Here is a 14,010-nt window from a genome sequence, read left to right as displayed (position 1 = left end):
CCTTATATGTCTCTGTCGTGTTTTGTAAGGTGTACCTGTGTACCTTCCATGCAAAAGAACATGCAGTGGTGCATGGCTGGACATTGCTGTACCATGAAAACCTCACTTTGCATAGCAGCTGGTTGTATTGCAGTCTGTATTTTTCCCTGTCTGTCTTCCAGTTCTTCCTTCAGGGCCAACAACATACCCAGTGTTGTGAGAGTTTACTTCTTAGTTTAGAGAGAGAGAGAGTTTACTTTGATCTTGCCATCTGCTAAGTTTTCGCTCACTGGAGAAATTCCCCCCAAAATTCCCACTTCTCATTCCCAGACTGCCGCTCCCACCCTCTCCCCTAAACGTCTCGCCCATGACTCCTCAGAGTCCTCAGCAGACATGGCTGCTCCTTAGAAATAACATAGAGAGAGAGAGAGAGAGAGAGAGAGTGTTAGTTGAACTGAACTGAGGACTTCTGTTCCTGGAAGCTTCTCCTTCCCACAGGTCAAGCCCACAGAGGCAGAGAGGCTTCTGCTGCTGATCCCCAGTGTTTTTACAGACATACGCACACACACACACACACTCACAAACTCTCTCTCTGACTCACTCACTCACTCACTCACTCCCTTACTCCATCTCTCCCGTGGCCGTCTACAGTTCATCTTCCATACGTTCCACGGACCATTGCTGTTGTTTTCTGGGGGCAGATGCCTTCTGATTGCAGGACTGCTGTGGAAATGGCCCATGACTCACAAATCTATTTATACAGTCTGGAGACCGGGGGAAAACACCAATCCACAGGCTTTATTACACCGCTCTGTTGACACAGGGAGAAGGAGGATGAGGACGATTATTATTGTGCCTCTTAAGTTTTAGCCTGCAGGCAACGGATTGTTGGTGTACATTTGTCATTGTAGCCCTGTGTGTTTCCATGTGGCGAAGGCACAGTCAGAAACATGAAAATGAGAAGGACAAACTGTAATGATATGTTGTCTGGCACGTGAGTATGTGTCGGATCATTGTGAACATCCCCCCTTGGAGCGACACTTATGCCCCGTAGACCAGTGGTTAGGTTTGTTTATGTCTTCCTTTGTGATGATGTATTTCATTTAGTCTCCTATCCCCCAGCTGATTTGCAGACTGTAAATTCATACCCCATCGCTGTTGTTGATTACAGATTGTCAGAAAACGCTTATGTCATCCTTATGTCATCCTTTATGGTCTTTGTTCATCATATCATTAAATCAGGCCCCATAGCGTTTGTAATTACCAAAACAATAATGCTCTAGTCTAATACATTTAATTTTAAAACTGACTTCAGATCAGCCGGCCTGCTCTGGCTTGCTGCGAGACATTGAGCTGTATGGTTCGCACAGAACAGCTGACCTCTGTGTTGCCACCCAGTTCTCAGGGCTGCATTGCGCTGAGAGCCGATTGATCTATGTGAGCAGGCACAGAGGAGGGGTCTTGAAGGTGGTCATCCGAGGCACACACACACACACACACTCTCAGACACACATATACAGTACACATATACACACAGACCCCCGATTGACCACTGAACAATGGAGCGGGCCTGTCGCTGCTTGCTGGCTCGGACACAGGCACAAAAGAAGCTTTCTGCTTCGGCCTGCCAGCATGCTGCCAGTGCTAGTGCCAGGGCCGTGCCACCACACCACGCTGCGCCGCACCGCCTCTCCGTTTCAGTCACAGGCTCAAAGGGTGTCATGGACACAGGAGACCTTACACTGACACACATACACACACACACACACACACACACATAGAGAGAGACAACGGAGTAGGTTTGAATGAGCCAGTGGGCAGCAAATAAGCTCACTGGCTGCTGCATTTTGGCGTGTGTGTGTGTGTGAGCACTCATGCAGGATCAACTAAACACACAATAGCCATGACTAATTGAACATCACTTTGATACACAAATGACTCCTCACTCTGCCTGTAATCCAGGAAGTCTTGCCCAGCTGACTTGACATGCTAAATAAATGTAACCGCTGGTTAGCAACATGCTTTCCGTTATCTGAAGGAGAAAGAGAGAGGGGAATTTCCTACATCTCTGTTCTTTTCTCAGTGTGTGTGCGAGTGTGTGTGTGTGTGTGTGTGAGTGTGTGCACGCCACATAAACCGTAGGCGCATCCACCGGCCTCTGGAGAGAAACCATGCTAAAGGCTAAAAGACGCTAGCTGTGTTTCTAGGAGGACTTTCAAATCGGTCGATGCTCCAGGACGGCAGGATGGAGCAGCGAGGGGCTTTGGCAGCCTCAGCCCAGCGAGAAGAAAGGGGGCATTATTCTGAGGAGGAGGGGTGGAGTGAGTGACAGAGAGAGAGAGATTGAGAGGAGGTGACCCAGGTCTTCTCAGGAGAGGAAGGAAATGAGGCCTTCACCCCCAGGGGCTTTGGCCAACATCAGCTCCCCCTAGCTGAGGTGTGTGTGTGTGTGTGTGCTGGGCTGGCGATACTCACTCAGTTGGCTGTGGGCAAATATGTGTGGTGGTATATATATTCGTGTTTGTGTGTGTCCATATGCTTGTGTGTGTGTGTGTCTGTTGGGAGGCATGGAGGCATGTGTTGGGGGGGGGGGGGGCATGTATTTGTATGTGTGTGTATGTGTGGTAGCATACATTTGTGTTTATGTGTGTGTGTGTATGTGTGGTAGCATACATTTGTGTTTGTGTGTGTGTGTGTGTGTGTGTGTGTGTGTGTGTGAGAGAGAGAGAGCATGTGAACTGAGCTGGCAGTGTGGTTAACTCTGGAGCCCATGATGAAACCACCCTTTTTGCATGTAGCCAAACACACAGATGCTGTGTAGATGTGCAGAAAGCAGCCAGTATTCCTCAGCACACACATGCAGTGGTGTTTGCATGTTGTGCTCTGTGACCGTCGTGGCCACCGATACTCGCCCGAGGCTCGTGACCTTGGCTGGGGAGAGGAAAGGCCGTGGCATCTGTTATCATCTGGTGAAGGATATCTGTTTGTTTTTGAGGGAGGATTACAATGGATTTGTGAGAATGAAAACAATTGATTGCGTTGTGCATTGTTTGGCTTATGGCGAAGTTGTTTTAATGTCCCGTTCACTCATGATTTCCTTGAAATCCCTGTTGTGAAAATGACAATTGTGTGTGGGGGTAGTGAGGAATCATCCCTTCAGGCTTTTGACACTGTTTGTTTTTCTGCATTATGTTTTTATTTTTGTTATGACAGGGAAACAAACTAGCCGAGATGTCACCACCTTGTTTGCCAGAAGCTTTGCCGAAAGTAGCCTAATGACTGCATCGTTCACCTTCCACTATGTTGACAAACCCCTGCCAAAAGCAAAATCCTATTTAATCAACTTGAAGCCTTTTCAGTGTGCGTCTGCATACTGTGAATATCAGGTGCAGCTCATCATCAACTAAGCGAATGATGGATTGAGGTCAGTGAAGAGAATAAGAGGTTCAGAAGCATGCAGGTAAAAGCGGATTACCCTGGCACAGAAAAAAACATAACCCAGACGTTACCCTTGTTTTTGTCTGACACACTACCGTCTGCTGTCGCCTAAAAAAATATGTCAGCTCAATCCAAAGGACTTTCCAAAGCCACTCTATTCATGTTATGTTGTGGAGACACGCTATTTGTTAAAAGTCATTGTCATATAAACTGTTGGGAAGCACAATATTAGGATTAGACAATTCTGTCAAATGCTAACAATAATGTCCCAATGCTAACACTTGGTGTCAGTTAGTCTCATCTGCACTGAAGATGGAGCACGAAGAAGGATTCCTCTGTCAGATTCAAAGCATGCAGGAAGTAGGGCTGAACGATTTGGGAAAATAATCTAATTGCGATTTTTCCCCCAAATATTGCGATTGCGATTTAATATGCGATTTTTTAAAATTTTATCCTAATTTTTTTCCCAACAAATCGTAATGAATGATTTAAATATGACCAACACAATATTAGATACATTTAGTGTGAAATATTATTTCCCACATTTTACATTTTTATTTAACTGCTCATTACAGAATCAAGAACAACAAATTGGTGGCTTTGCCACTGTGCATTTAAGTAATTTAAACAAAGTCATTGTAAGAATAAACACAAGGCATGCACTTTTTAAACACTGTGTGCAAAATGTACCATCTTAAGAAAAACATTTTAATTTTTTTTTTAGACCACGTTTTTAATCGCGAACGTTGGGGTTAGAAAATCGCGTTCTATCATATCGCGATTAAATCGCAAATGCAATTAATCGTTCAGCCCTAGCAGGAAGGCATTAGGATGTTCTGAATTTGTTTAAAGAGATTTCTGCCAGCAAAATATTCAACACAAACATTCCAGTCAGTGCAGACAAACAGCCCAGTCGTTGCATGTAAGCCTAAAGCTGAAACAGGCTTCTGGTTATGTGGGTAGTCCTTTGAGGACAGGCCTGGATATCTAGACACTCAATGACACTCATTTTAGCCTTGAGGACAACACATGCTAGTCATGAAAATATTATTATTAATCTGACCTTAAACAGAAGCAATGTCCCGACATACATTGTCAGGAATTAGAACACAGGGCAGTAGATATTAGAAGCCGAAATTGGAGCTACTGAGGAGTACCATTACTGAAAGAGGCCTTGGAAAATAAATGTTGTGGGAACTTGGTTCCAATATGACGGCGAAACATTCGAAAACATCGGCCTCTTGGGTGTTCATCCCTGGTCATGTAGTTGGCTGTGTGCATTGTGTTTATACTTAGCCACCTCTGTCATTTCTTCTTCAGTCTGTTTTCAGTTTGGTGTCAATGAAGTTGCTAAGTAAGGTTGCTAGCAGGGTTAGCTGAGTCCTAGCAATTTAGCAATGTGTCTCAGTAACTGCCTGAGGTGCTTGACATGAGTGACATGGCCTGCGTTAGGGCTTGTCCTCCTGTGGTGGTCTAGGCCTCAGGCTTCAGACATAACTAGAGGAAAAAAAGTGGGACATGTTTCTTAAAACCAAACTACATTTGCTGACCTAATTTTGTCCTCAATGTTTTGTGTTGTGCCCAGGTTTGAAAAGGGCCGCATCTACAGCTACATCGGTGAGGTGGTGGTGTCGGTGAACCCCTACCGAGCCATGAACATCTACGGCCGCGATGTGATCGAGCAGTACAAGGGCCGAGAGCTGTACGAGCGCCCGCCGCACCTCTTTGCCATCGCAGACGCAGCCTACAAAGCCATGAAGAGGAGGAACAAAGACACCTGCATTGTCATCTCAGGTACCACTCAGACTCCACTCAGAGTCCATTGTCATCTTAGGTACCACTCAGACTCCAAAGGCTTGCTTCTTGTTTTGTTTTGTGCATGTCTAAAAAAGGCCCGTTGTTTGGCCCTAGAACCTTTCCTTTTTTTTACAGATGTTCTAGATACTGAATGTCACCTCTTGACCACGGTTGCCTCAGGTAGCTTGGATGGAATGCTGTGCTCAGTCAACCAGAATCTGAATGTGAAATATCTACTCACACAGATCCATTGTCCACTTATCAGAAAATAATGAATACCCAATCCGTTGTTCACGATTTGTTTTCATGGAGGCTTGTTGCTGAGAGGAGAGTGTCTGCATTCCTCTGTCTGTTCTGTGTGAAATATCTGTGGTCAGGCTGGTATTCTCTGAACTGATGTAAGATCCCCTCTATCTGGGGCTGGGCTGTTATGAGAACGACTCACAAAAAAACATCAACAACAAATGAGCTCTCTGTTTCCCAATCCTTTGTTCAAATGGAAATATTCAATCTGCGGTCGTTTCTTTGCATAGAAGTTTGATGTGTCACTTTGTGAGATGGGGATGTTTTTATTCTGTTCGGGGTAGTTTCAGATTTGTGTGTTTAGGTGGGGTGCATACATCCTAAGGGAAATTAAATGGAGGCTATTTACAGTGGGGTTTGCAGCAGAAGACATTCAATTTTGGAGGGTTCAAAGAAAACACTGATGGCTGCCCAAGCAGTGACCACAACTTCTGACTGCATTGCTTAAATATTTGCTTAGTGAAGCGCCATCTAGTGGCAGAAGCGCTGCAGTGTTGTTATACGCTCTTTTAGCAAATCCATGCTGCCTGTCAAAACAATGTGACAAACCGCAGACTCATATTACCCTGCAGGCTGTTGTGTCACAAACTGTAATGTAACTATATTCCCGATGCTTCAGTCTCGCTATAACACAAATGTTTAAATGTTTATTTAGACTCTGTTTAGTTTACGCCATAACCCTCCCTATTCTTCCAGGCGAATTATAATTGTCCAAATGATGGATGACCTCATTTCGTGTTCCATGATAGAGATGTTTATCATGCTGTGTGTTAATGTGGGTTGTAAAGATAAGAGTCTTGTATGGTGTGTTTGATTGGGGATTTTATGTTCTCGTGTTGCAGGGGAGAGTGGCGCTGGGAAGACAGAGGCCAGCAAATACATCATGCAATACATCGCTGCTATCACCAACCCCGGCCAAAGAGCTGAGGTGGAGAGGTGAGGGCGTGTGTGTGCGTGTGTGTGTGTTTGTGTGTGTGCGTGCGTTCGTGCGTGCGTGCATGCGTGTGGGTGGTTTCCGAATCAATATCACCTGCTCCGTTTACTGCACTGCAATAGAATGACCTACTCAGTGGCCTACATTATGAATATCATATACATCCCCTCTGAACATCACAGTAAAGTAAATGCAGAAAGTGTCAGGAACATGTACAGTACATAGTAGCAGTTCTGTATATTGACTTCCACATTCAGAATACAAGTACTACATAATGTTCTCAGAGAAAGAAGCACTTTTGAGACTGTGCTGAGTAATGAATTGTCAAAACCATCATGAATTCAGAAGCAGTCATGGTCTTATGCTACACAGGGAAACTATAAAAGTATCAGCCCTAACAGAAGGCCCTTATGTTCAAGTGTGGCTTCAAGAGTGAACTTATTGTGCTGGTTTATGGCCGTCCTGGACAGGCTCATAAGCTCTGTGTTTGTGGTTTGCAGATTGCTGGACTGATTAAGACTCTAAGCAACTCTCTTTGTCCTGCTGTATATTTGCTGTCATTGGGAGCCTCTATGTCTGAACAAGGCGATGGCACCTCTACCCCTAATGCTGTCTGTCTATATTTATTTTGTGCACAATGTGGGCCGTACCTGGCAGATGGTAGAAATGGTAGCAAAAGCATAGGAAAGACAGAGAAGTTTCTGCTGGAGCAGAAGCAGCGAAGCCAGGAGATTAGCTCCCCTTCATTTATTTTCAAACATGAATGAATCAAATCCCTTCCTGGACAGACTACCGGCACACTCTCTCTCTCTCTCTTTCTCTCTCTTTCTCTCTCTCTCTCTCTCTTTTTCTCTCTCTCTCTCTCTCTCTTCATCACCGTGGCTTCAAAGCAAAGCTTTTAAACCAGTATTCACTCTCAAGTGACAGAAATACCCTCCTTGCAGTGACAGTGTTGTGCGGATTTGCGGGAGAGCTAAACATCATAAAGCATCCTTCAGAGCGCTCGCCCAATCAAAGACTAGGAAGGACGGCAGTTCCGGTGCCTGCTGGGGGATGGAAGAACAAGTTGAGGAGGTGTTTTTAACTGTGTCTGACACCAGTTAAAGGGAATGTTACATCCCGACACGAGTTAAAGGGAACGTCACATCCAGGGAAGCTCAAAAGGGAATGGTACTAATAAGAGCTGAAATGTAGGCCAGCCTGCGACTGCAGTAAGTTCGGAAGAAGCCTGGATAGGGGTGATAAGGGGAGTGTAGTGCAGGGAAGTGATGGAGAGGCTCCCTACAACTGCAACGTTCGTGCCTCCATCTCTACCACTGCAGTGCACTTTGATGGAGTCTGGGATGAGGATAATCTACTGTAGTGTAAACAGAGCTTAAATCAGATCAGCTGGCCCACGTGAGCAGGAGATGGTCGGTTTGATGTTGGTTTCGCCTCATAGCCAATGTGTGCTTTCAGTACAAAGGGAGTGCTCTGTGTGTGCTGGTTGTGATCAGATTGCTTCTACTCAGTGCCTCGCTGTTGTCACGCAACTAGAGAGAGAAGGAGAGAGAGAGAGACGGAGAAAGAGAGGTGGGGGATAGAGGGATGGAGAGAGAAAGAAAGACAGAGAAAGAGCATTTGGTATAATGGTGCTGATAGCCACTTCAATGACTTTTGCTGCAGTTTTAGGAATTTGGTGAGTTTCTTCTGACAGCATAGGACATCGTCTCAAGCCTGGTCATAACGCACCAGTAAGTGGTGCGCAGTTGCAGGCAGGAAGCACGCACAACTTAGGTCATAGAGCAGAGATTTATGGGTAGGCTCATGTTTGGGCCAGGGTCACAGAAAGAGGAGGATGAGGGCAGAACTGTTTGTGTGAGAGACTGATTTATTCCTCTCTCTCTCACACACACACACACACACACACACACACACACACACACACACACACACACACGCTAACTTGCGTGCATGTGGCTCTAACGTTTAGCTGCTGGAGATGTTTAAGGCCTCCAGAGGTGGTCATGTGATCAGCGATACACACACTACGTCCAGCTGAGGGCCCAGGGCTGGAACAGGGTCTCCAGGGATACAAACGAACTAACTCCTTTTTCAAATGTCTCTTTGTTTTAAATGCTTTAATGTTTTTCATTATTGGTGTCTTACACGCTGCCATCCCACAGTTGTTTTGTTTGTCATTAGAGCTTGTTTGTTCCTTGGCATTGTCCTGCTAGGAAATGCATACTGCCTGACTGATTAATGTCTGGATCGATGCTAAAATCACTGTTTTGTATTCAGTCGGGAGTTCTAAATATACTAAAAATGTCTCGTTTACCTGTCATTCAGGGTGAAAAATATGCTGCTCAAGTCCAACTGTGTCCTCGAGGCTTTCGGCAACGCCAAGACCAACCGCAACGACAACTCCAGCCGCTTCGGCAAGTACATGGACATCAACTTCGACTTCAAAGGAGACCCTATCGGTGGCCACATCAACAACTACCTGCTTGAGAAGGTAGGGGGCTCCGGAGAGCAGTCTGAGAGGTTGCGAGTGGAGCCCATCTGCCTTCACTGACTCCTCCTGCGGACGCCACAGCAGGCTGGTGGGAGAGCCCATGCAGAGTCAGCTGAAGCCCATTAGCTAATGTTTGTGTGTCAGCTCATACGAACTGGGAGCATACCTGACTGAATGTGTGGTCATATTGTGTCGTGTATCATACTGTTCATGTGGTGTTTGTGTTGGATAACAGCATAGGCCCACTCATCACGGCAGTATGTGTTGCTTTTTGAAAGGTTAACATTCAGCTCAGACACCAGTTAACTCAAACATTAATCAATGCCCCACAAATGTTTATTGTTTTATTTCAGTCCAGAGTCATCTTCCAGCAGGAAGGAGAGAGAAGCTTTCACTCCTTCTACCAGGTCAGTTTACTTATTTGCTAGTTGGGTTTGTTTGTTTCAGACATATTTATTTATTCATCTATTTCATTATTTATCTATTGATGTAACGTATGCCGTGTCTGTGCTGGCCAGCTGGTGAAGGGGGCCCCAGAGTCTCTGCTGAGCTCCCTCCACATCCAAAAGGACCCGACTGCCTACAGCTACATTAAAGTGGGAGGCCATGTCAAGGTAGGACGCTGTGCATGTGCTCTTCATGGTACTTTATTGCTTCATGTTTCATCCCTGACCCGGTGCACCAGAGGAGGAAGATCACAGGGGCCCAATAAAACATCCCATTTATATCCAAGATGATTTTTATCACATTATATCTGATCCAAAAAGACATATTATATAACCTGTAATGACTGTAGATAAGAGTGTTATAAGAGATGAGAAACCCCCTTAAACCAAGCATGCGTGCTGCAGATTCACATACCCATGCTAAGGGCCTTTTCCTTTTTAGAGCTGCGTAGTGTTTGGTGCTCAGGTCACCGTGGTGACTTGGCTGTGTACATTATGTGAGCCTCACGGCTTCTCAGGAGCAGGTTGATATGCCTTGCAGTTCTGGGCTTGAGCCTCACAAGCTGGACCTCTCATTCCCTCACACACACACACACACACACACACACACACGCACACACACACTTTTTCCTCTCTTACTTTTCTCTCTGTCACTCTTTGTCATCCTTTCTCTCTCTGTCACTCTCTCTCACACTGACTTTTTTATGTGCCATGCAAATTCAGAAGCAGGAACAAAAACAAATTTATAGCAAGGAACGCCGATGACGTCATGGAGTGCCACCACAGCAGGGGGAACAGGAGTGTCAGCAACACCCTGTGCCATGTTTTTAAACAGGACCTCCGCCTTGTTTAGATTCTCTCACCCTCTTTCCAAAACAGCGCCTGCCGCCGTAAGAACAAGCCTCATTTGGCAGTAAAGTTTCGGCGTCGTGGTGCGGGATTAATTACCAGCATTGCTCTGTCTCTCGCTCACTTTTTTGTGAGTGTGTGTGTGGGTGTGTGTGTGTGTGTGTGTGTGTGTGTGTGTGAAAATGTGGGGGGTGTTGGAGGGGGTGGAGGAGTCTGGCTGCTGAGTAAGCTTTCTCTCTCCTTCGCTGCTCTCTTGATTGCAGACCAATAAAAAAACAGAAAAACAAAGCGCTTAAATCAGGGCCACCAGTCTGGACCGGTCTGGCACTCCAGGGCTGAAAGAGCTGAAACATGGAAAAAAGTCTCTCACACCCGTTAATAAGACTTTAGAAAAGCCAAACAGGATGCCATTCGTGCATTTTGTTCAACATAGAAATCAGTTTAGCGTTTCCCTGTGCTGTCTGGTAGATATTTCCAGAGAGCACAGATGCTGGTAAAAAGTGTTACTTTCTTACACTCCAAGTCTGCATGAAAGCCTGCTTTGTGTGTGTGTCTCTGTGTGTATGTGTGTGTCTGTGTGTGTGTGTGTGTGTGAAAGTGATTTGATATTGCTTTGGGCTAACTCTCCCTCTTTCTCTCTCTCCCCTACAGTCCTCCATCAATGATGGCGCTGACTTCAAAGCAGTGGCCGATGCCATGAAGGTGATCGGTTTTACAGCCGAGGAGGTCCAAACCGTTTACAAAATCCTGGCCGCCATCCTCATACTGGTAAATCAACACTGTGTTGTTCCCACATCCCACATGTCCTCTTCACCCACATGCAGAAGGGGGGGTGGTTCACAGAAACATGATGGGTCATCTCGGCCTAGGTGTCAAGTGCCCACATAGTGGGAATTCCTGATCAAGGATTTGTTAAGGATTTCGGTCATTTGGTCAAATGGTATGACACAGGAGCGCCGGTCCCAGATAAGCTCTCTTGCGCTTCGTGACGCTGGAGCGAGTCGGTGGTGCGAGATGTGATTCGTGACGCTGGAGCGGGTCGGTGGTGCGAGATGTGATTCGTGACGCTGGAGCGAGTCGGTGTTGCGAGATGTGATTCGTGACGCTGGAGCGAGGCGGTGGTGTGAGATGTGATGATCTTGTGTGCCGTCTCCAGGGCAACCTGAAGTTCGGCACAGACGGCGACGTGACGCTGATCGAGACCACCAAGCTGGTGGCCACCCTGGGCAGCCTGCTGTCCACCAAAGAGGAGAACGTGGAGAAGGCGCTGCTGTACCGCACCGTGGCAACCGGCCGAGACATCATCGACAAGCAGCACACGGACCAGGAGGCCAGCTATGGGCGGGACGCGTTAGCTAAGGTAAAGCACTAGCCTCGCCGACAGCATCGCTATCAATAATCATAAGTGTTGTTAATAAAAAACCTCATGCTTCGGTGAGTCAAGCAAGACAGTGTAAACCTCAGCCTCCTAGGAAAAGCATATATAACAGCGCTTATCTAGAGGAATGTTATGACATCATGTGAAAGTTTAGATTTTCAATAAGTCGGTTATTGTGCATTCATTACAACATTAGGTTGGAATTCGTAAGGGAGATTTTTCATTTCGATTTTCTCACTGGTGTTATGGGAAAACGGCAAAACCAAGTTTACACTAAACAACCGCATCTTTGAATACAAGCACTGTGTGGTTCTGATAGATCAGCCCAGAGTCAAACAACAGCGGTAATGTTCAGACTTCATGACTACTCTCTTTCTCTCCTTCTCCCCCCTCCTCTCTTTCTCTTTTTCTCCCCCCTTGTCTCTTTCTCTCTCAGGCCATTTATGAGCGGCTCTTCTGCTGGATAGTGGGGCGGATCAACGACATCATCGAGGTGAGGGACTACGACGCAAGGGTGCATGGGAAGAACACTGTCATCGGCGTGCTGGACATCTATGGCTTTGAGATTTTCCAGAACAACAGGTCAGTCTGGAGGCCTCTGTGCTGTGTCAAGTGACAGGCCACGTTGACCCCTGTGTGACCTTTGCCCCCTTAGTTCACTGTAAAGCACAATCCTCAAAACACGCAATTGATGCAGACAGTCTCAGAAGAAAAGCATATCCCTGGGCTGAATAGCTCTGTCTTTTGATCTTCACTCTTTCTTTCTTTCTGTCTGTCTTTCTTTCTTTCTTTCTATCTTTCTCTCATTCCCCTCAGCTTTGAGCAGTTCTGCATTAACTACTGCAATGAGAAGCTGCAGCAGCTCTTCATTCAGCTGGTGCTGAAACAGGAACAAGAGGAGTACCAACGAGAGGGCATCCCCTGGAAACATGTGAGGACAATCTTGGTTCCACACCTAACATAACCCAACTGATTGTTTTTTGAAGTAAAATGGGATAAATGAATTTGATGTTAATGTGGAATCTTCACACATCTTCATCAAATGTCAGCCTCAGAAATGAAAGTATGCTATTTGTCAAATATTTAGTTGACTTTGGCTGTCTCTCTCTCGCTTTCTCTTTCTTTCTCTCTCTTTCTCTCCCTCTCTCTCTCTCTCTCAGATTGACTACTTTAATAACCAGATCATCGTGGACCTTGTGGAGCAGCAGCACAAGGGTATTTTCGCGGTGCTGGACGAGGCCTGCATGAATGTGGGGAAGGTCACAGACGGGATGTTCCTGCAGGCCCTCAACGGCAAGCTGGCCAAACACGCCCACTACACCAGCCGGAAGGTAACACACTCCCACCCACCACACACGCACGCACGCACGCACGCACGCACGCACGCACGCACGCACGCACGCACGCACGCACGCACGCACGCACGCACGCACGCACGCACGCACGCACGCACGCACGCACGCACGCACGCACGCACGCACACACACACACACACACACACACACACACACACACATACACATGCATGTCCACTACAGCTACCCTAAGGTTATACCACAAAACCCACACAATCACACCTCCAACACCAGCCATAAGGTAGTTATAACACACTCAGAGAACACACACACACGCACACACACACAGTCACACACACACACACACAGTCACACACAAGTCATACATAATACTCAAGGACATACGTCAGCCTGTCAGTCACATTTCTGTACGCTATAAGTAATACTGATGACTCCTACACACTGTGGGTACGTGGAAGCGCTCCTCATAACACAGACAGTGTCCTTGGAGGTTATCGGGGACAGAGGCACGTGAGTTATTTGAAGACTTTTATGAAATACACTCATGTAGCTCAGAGAGAGACAACTTTCACTTGTTCCAGCTGGTGGCCACAAGGGGGCGACAGGAGTCAGGGAAGAAACGCTGCCCCCTATCTGACTCAACACTTTGCTGTAGGTGATGTCACTTGCAACCAATGAGAGTCATTGAGACTGGTGTCTTACTGCCCTGGCATTAGGCACCATAGAGAGTGAGAGTGTCTGTGTGCGTGGAGGGGCATACTGACTAAATGATCAAGAAGTCAGAGAGAGAGAGAGAGAGAGAGAGAGAGAGAGAGAGAGAGAGAGAGAGAGAGAGAGAGAGAGAGAGAGAGAGAGAGAGAGAGAGAGAGAGAGAGACAGAGAGACAGAGACACAGAGAGACAGAGACACAGAGAGACAATGATAAAGCTGGAGGCTGAGAGGTCTTTATCTCTCAGTTCCTTGAATGCCCAGACGCCATCCCAAGGCTGCTGCTGTGGTTGTTCTGGGAATGTTTCTCAGTGCTTTGCTTGAGTCACGGTGCAGTTCAGGGAGAGTGCGTGGCCGTGCAACAGTAT

At 46.6% G+C, this 14,010-nt stretch overlaps 1 protein-coding gene across 1 annotated transcript in view; it reads left to right on the top strand.

The window, feature by feature from the left end:
* Positions 1-14,010, top strand: part of myo1d (myosin 1D) — a 79,966-nt gene that overhangs the window by 10,442 nt on the left and 55,514 nt on the right. Inside the window, exons 2-11 of the mRNA XM_031561353.2 lie at positions 5,003-5,211; positions 6,360-6,453; positions 8,780-8,945; positions 9,299-9,352; positions 9,464-9,559; positions 10,892-11,008; positions 11,397-11,600; positions 12,055-12,200; positions 12,435-12,549; positions 12,779-12,949. Of these exons, the coding sequence (XP_031417213.1) occupies positions 5,003-5,211; positions 6,360-6,453; positions 8,780-8,945; positions 9,299-9,352; positions 9,464-9,559; positions 10,892-11,008; positions 11,397-11,600; positions 12,055-12,200; positions 12,435-12,549; positions 12,779-12,949 (1,372 nt within the window). The remainder of the gene's footprint in view (positions 1-5,002; positions 5,212-6,359; positions 6,454-8,779; positions 8,946-9,298; positions 9,353-9,463; positions 9,560-10,891; positions 11,009-11,396; positions 11,601-12,054; positions 12,201-12,434; positions 12,550-12,778; positions 12,950-14,010) is intronic.

This window comes from Clupea harengus, chromosome 23, assembly GCF_900700415.2.
Source record: "Clupea harengus chromosome 23, Ch_v2.0.2, whole genome shotgun sequence".
Classification (NCBI taxonomy): domain Eukaryota; kingdom Metazoa; phylum Chordata; class Actinopteri; order Clupeiformes; family Clupeidae; genus Clupea; species Clupea harengus.
This window is presented reverse-complemented; position numbering and strand designations above follow the sequence as displayed.